The sequence below is a fragment of the Perca flavescens genome, chromosome 3 (genome assembly GCF_004354835.1).
Source record: "Perca flavescens isolate YP-PL-M2 chromosome 3, PFLA_1.0, whole genome shotgun sequence".
Taxonomy (NCBI): domain Eukaryota; kingdom Metazoa; phylum Chordata; class Actinopteri; order Perciformes; family Percidae; genus Perca; species Perca flavescens.
This window is the reverse complement of record NC_041333.1, coordinates 42,846,062-42,851,061: the sequence shown is the minus strand read 5'-3', so window position 1 is coordinate 42,851,061 and position 5,000 is coordinate 42,846,062. Positions and strand designations below refer to the sequence as shown.

Sequence of the window (5,000 nt, the reverse complement as noted above, 5' to 3'; positions counted from 1 at the left end):
GAATAACTAGTCCGGTCCCAGTTCACACCGACACCGTGTAAATAAAAAGGACTTTTATCATCGTAAAACAATCAGGACTTTTATCATCATTCAAAGCGGACAGAAACTAAATAAAACTACCAAAAGCCGTCTTGGTTCATCTTTCCACTGTTCCAACAATCACCACTCTGGTTTGGTTGAAATAAACCCTTAATTCACCCATTTACATGTGGAGATATGCTGACTCTATACACGCTAAAAGTCCTGATTATTTACATGGAGTCTGGTGGAGATATGCTGACTCTATACACGCTAAAAAGTCCTGATTATTTACATGGAGTCTGGTGGAGATATGCTGGCTCTATACACACTAAAAGTCCTGATTATTTACATGGAGTCTGGTGGAGATATGCTGGCTCTATACACGCTAAAAAGTCCTGATTATTTACATGGAGTCTGGTGGAGATATGCTGGCTCTATACACGCTAAAAGTCCTGATTATTTACATGGAGTCTGGTGGAAATATGCTGGCTCTATACACACTAAAAGTCCTGATTATTTATATGGAGTCTGGTGGAGATATGCTGGCTCTATACACACTGAAAGTCCTGATTATTTACATGGAGTCTGGTGGAGATATGCTGGCTCTATACACACTAAAAGTCCTGATTATTTACATGGAGTCTGGTGGAGATATGCTGGCTCTATACACGCTAAAAGTCCTGATTATTTACATGGAGTCTGGTGGAGATATGCTGGCTCTATACACACTAAAAGTCCTGATTATTAATATGGAGTCTGGTGGAGATATGCTGGCTCTATACACGATTATTAATATGGAGTCTGGTGGAGATATGCTGGCTCTATACACAAAAGTCCTGATTAAAGTCCTGATTAAAAGTTTTATTAACATGGAGTCTGGTGGAGATATGCTGGCTCTATACACGCTAAAAGTCCTGATTATTTACATGGAGTCTGGTGGAGATATGCTGGCTCTATACACTAAAAGTCCTGATTATTTACATGGAGTCTGGTGGAGATATGCTGGCTCTATACACACTAAAAGTCCTGATTATTTACATGGAGTCTGGTGGAGATATGCTGGCTCTATACACACTAAAAGTCCTGATTATTTACATGGAGTCTGGTGGAAATAGGCTGCCTCTATACACCTACAAATCATTAACTGCTGATTCATCCTTAAAACTCAACAGTTAAGTGTGTGTGTGTGAGTGAGATAGAGTATGATGACGTGTGAACAAACACAACACTGATAAAGCTTTTAATAACGTGTTTGTGTTTCAGAGGAACGCCAGCGATGATAAAGGAGTTGGTCCCTGGCTGCTCGCACTCTTCATCTTCGTCGTCTGTGGATCCGGTGAGTCTTCCTCCTCTTCCTCTTCTTCCTCTCCCTCACAACATCAATAAACTCACATTAATGTCTGCACACAATCTTCACATTTCTGTAAAATTTAAATCACTGATTTATGCCAATCACATGATAGGGGGCGGGGCTTAGGCCAATCAGAGGAGAGGGGGCGGGGCTTATGGCCCAGATAAATGTCAGTCTGACTTGTGACAGAATCACTGATCAATAAAGTAAAGAGAGAGAGATAAGCTGCTCTGAGCATGCTCAGACAAAGATCAGTTAGACAACAGAGAGAGCTCACTCTGTCATCAGTTAGACAACAGAGAGGTCTCACTCTGTCACCTGTTAGAGAACAGAGAGATCTCACTCTGTCATCAGTTAGACAACAGAGGTCTCACTCTGTCATCAGTTAGACAACAGAGAGGTCTCACTCTGTCATCATTTAGAGAACAGAGAGGTCTCACTCTGTCATCATTTAGAGAACAGAGAGGTCTCACTCTGTCATCAGTTAGAGAACAGAGGTCTCACTCTGTCATCAGTTAGAGAACAGAGGTCTCACTCTGTCATCAGTTAGAGAACAGAGAGGTCTCACTTTGTCATCATTTAGAGAACAGAGAGGTCTCACTCCGTCATCAGTTAGAGAACCGAGAGGTCTCACTCCGTCATCAGTTAGAGAACCGAGAGGTCTCACTCTGTCATCAGTTGGAGAACAGAGGTCTCACTCTGTCACCAGTTAGACAACAGAGGTCTCACTCTGTCACCAGTTAGACAACAGAGAGGTCTCACTCTGTCATCAGTTAGAGAACAGAGAGGTCTCACTTTGTCATCAGTTGGAGAACAGAGAGGTCTCACTCTGTCACCAGTTAGACAACAGAGAGGTCTCACTCTGTCACCAGTTAGACAACAGAGGTCTCACTCTGAGTTAGACAACAGAGAGGTCTCACTCTGTCACCAGTTAGACAACAGAGAGGTCTCACTCTGTCACCAGTTAGACAACAGAGAGGTCCACTCTGTCATCAATTAGATGACAGAGAGGTCTCACTTTGTCATAAAGAGATGCCCAAAGTCAAACAGTCAGATCTCAGTCAGCTGACTCATGATTTAAATACAACTAACAACATTAAATATGTAGAACTTAGAGCTGCAAACAGCTTCTCACATGTAGACATTTTAGTCTTTAACTCTTGTCTCTCTCTCTGCCTCTCTCCCTCCCAATAAAAATAATAATAATAATAATAAGTAGTGTCAGCCCTGATCTAGGTGTGTAACTAATGAATGAATACCTAAACGTACCAGTTCTAACCGGTCTGTCTGTGTCTCTGCAGCCATCTTCCAGATCATCCAGAGCATCAGGATGGGCATGTAGTGATGTCACAGCACAGGGGGGGCGGAGCTTCGATGGCGAGCGGCTGACAAACCCCAAAACATCGTCAGGCTGCAGCGCATCGCGTCTCTCCCACAGGCCCTGAACGCACCGCGACATTCCTGAACTCTGGCAGCCTATCCTGCACACACACACACACACCAATCAACAACACACACACACACACACACACACACTCAGCCCCTCCTCCCCCACACACACACACACACACACACACACACACTGGTTCAGCATGACCTTCTCATGTCTCTGGAAACAGAGGCACATGTGCCTTCTTCTCTCTGCTGATCTTAAGCCCCGCCCCCTCCCTCTGATGACAGCCTATCAGAGGGAGGGGAGGGGGCGGGGCTAAAGTCCAAACTGCCCCGTGTGATAAGGTTGTAGAATCTGGCGATAGATTAAAGAGACGGTAAAATGTGTTCTCAGTATTCAGATAATCCTCTCGAGACCAAACCCACATTCCAGCTGATCTCTGATCTCAGAGCTGATCTGAGATCTGAGATCTGAGATCAGTTCCTCCGTTTGGAGCCTTTTTTTTAATGGTTTTTGTTGCCTTGTTGTTAAAGCTGGATGATGTCATCATTTACAACGCGACAATGTGACAGAGAAACATTTTAAAAAGACACAAATGTTGAAAAAGAAGTCAACTTTTTTTATTTTAATTTTTCTGACATTTTTGTTGTTTTTCCAACTTTCTGGAGACTCTCTCTCCAGCTGTGTCTCATCTTCTCTTACTCCCTCCTCTTCCTCTTCTCCCTCCTCTTCCTCAGTGAAAGCGATGCGATTGGCTCTTTTGAATCAGAAGGTGTGGTCGTTGTGGGCGTGTCTGCACCGTGTGCAGCGTCGCCTCAACTTCCTGTTTCACTCAATAAAGTTTCATTGTGGAGATTTCTGTTTCCTGTCTCAGTCAATATGAACAATTATTAACTGAATATTAACTGTTATTAACTGAATATTAACTGAATATGAACAGTTATTAACTGAATATTATCTGGTATTAACTGAATATGAACAGTTATTAACTGTTAACTGAATATTAACTGGTATTAACTGTTATTAACTGAATATGAACAGTTATTAACTGTTAACTGAATATTAACTGGTATTAACTGTTATTAACTGAATATTATCTGGTATTAACTGAATATGAACAGTTATTAACTGACTATGAACAGTTATTAACTGGTATTAACTGAATATTAACTTGTATTAACTGACTATGAACAGTTATTAACTGGTATTAACTGAATATTAACTGGTATTAACTGACTATGAACAGTTATTAACTGGTATTAACTGAATATTAACTGGTATTAACTGACTATGAACAGGTATTAACTGAATATGAACAGTTATTAACTGGTATTAACTGAATATGAACAGTTATTAACTGGTATTAACTGAATATTAACTGGTATTAACTGACTATGAACAGGTATTAACTGAATATGAACAGTTATTAACTGGTATTAACTGAATATGAACAGTTATTAACTGGTATTAACTGAATATTAACTGGTATTAACTGACTATGAACAGTTATTAACTGATAGAACATGTTAACATACTTTAATACTTCTGTCTGAATATATTCACCGTCACTGTCTCTTTAAAAAGCCCGGTCTGCTCTGATTGGTCGGTGTTCCTGGGTCTGTGCTCGTATGCTGCGTTCATGCCACCTGGGAATAACAGGCACCCCCCAGTGGTTACGTTGTTTTTCGGGATGCGTGTTCTTCTTCTTCTTCTGTTATATTGGGCGTTTGGCGTAACAACTTGTTGCATCAGGTGGTGAAAACATGGAGACACAATAACAGAAGATCTGCTGCTGGTTTCTTATGAAGCATCAAACAGCACATCGCCAGGTGTGTGTGTGTGTGTGTGTGTGTGTGTGTGTGTGTGTGTGTGTTATCTGCAGGACAACCAACGGGAAAGGATAATGTGTTGTTTTTATACATATAGGCCTATTTATGAATAATTTGAAACATATTATGTCTGTGTATGTTTCTTGGCAGAGGCTTTTGTCCACAATAAACAGTTTATTGTCATTAAAGCAGGCACGGCGTTATGGGTGGGCCTGACGGGCCTAGGCCCACCCACTTTTCAACAGGCCCACCCAAAACATTTCCTCAAAAAACATTAATTAGTATATTATAATTTGGTGAAGAATTATTAAAAATCGGCAAATAATCTCATAATTTGTGCTAAAATTGTCTAAATGTTTAGTTTTCAAAAACAATTTAAAAAACTGTTCATGTCTATTTTTATGTT

General features: G+C 40.8%; 2 protein-coding genes across 2 annotated transcripts in view; both read left to right on the top strand.

The window, feature by feature from the left end:
- The window catches only part of LOC114552339 (stress-associated endoplasmic reticulum protein 1), a 4,306-nt gene extending 686 nt beyond the window's left edge, over window positions 1-3,620 (top strand). The window contains exons 2-3 of the mRNA XM_028573030.1: window positions 1,285-1,357; window positions 2,674-3,620. Coding sequence (XP_028428831.1) covers window positions 1,285-1,357; window positions 2,674-2,714 — 114 coding nt within the window. The 3' untranslated portion in view covers window positions 2,715-3,620. The remainder of the gene's footprint in view (window positions 1-1,284; window positions 1,358-2,673) is intronic.
- LOC114553062 (NACHT, LRR and PYD domains-containing protein 3-like) overlaps window positions 1-5,000 on the top strand; it is a 256,918-nt gene that overhangs the window by 89,562 nt on the left and 162,356 nt on the right. The gene's annotated exons all lie outside the window — the stretch shown is intronic.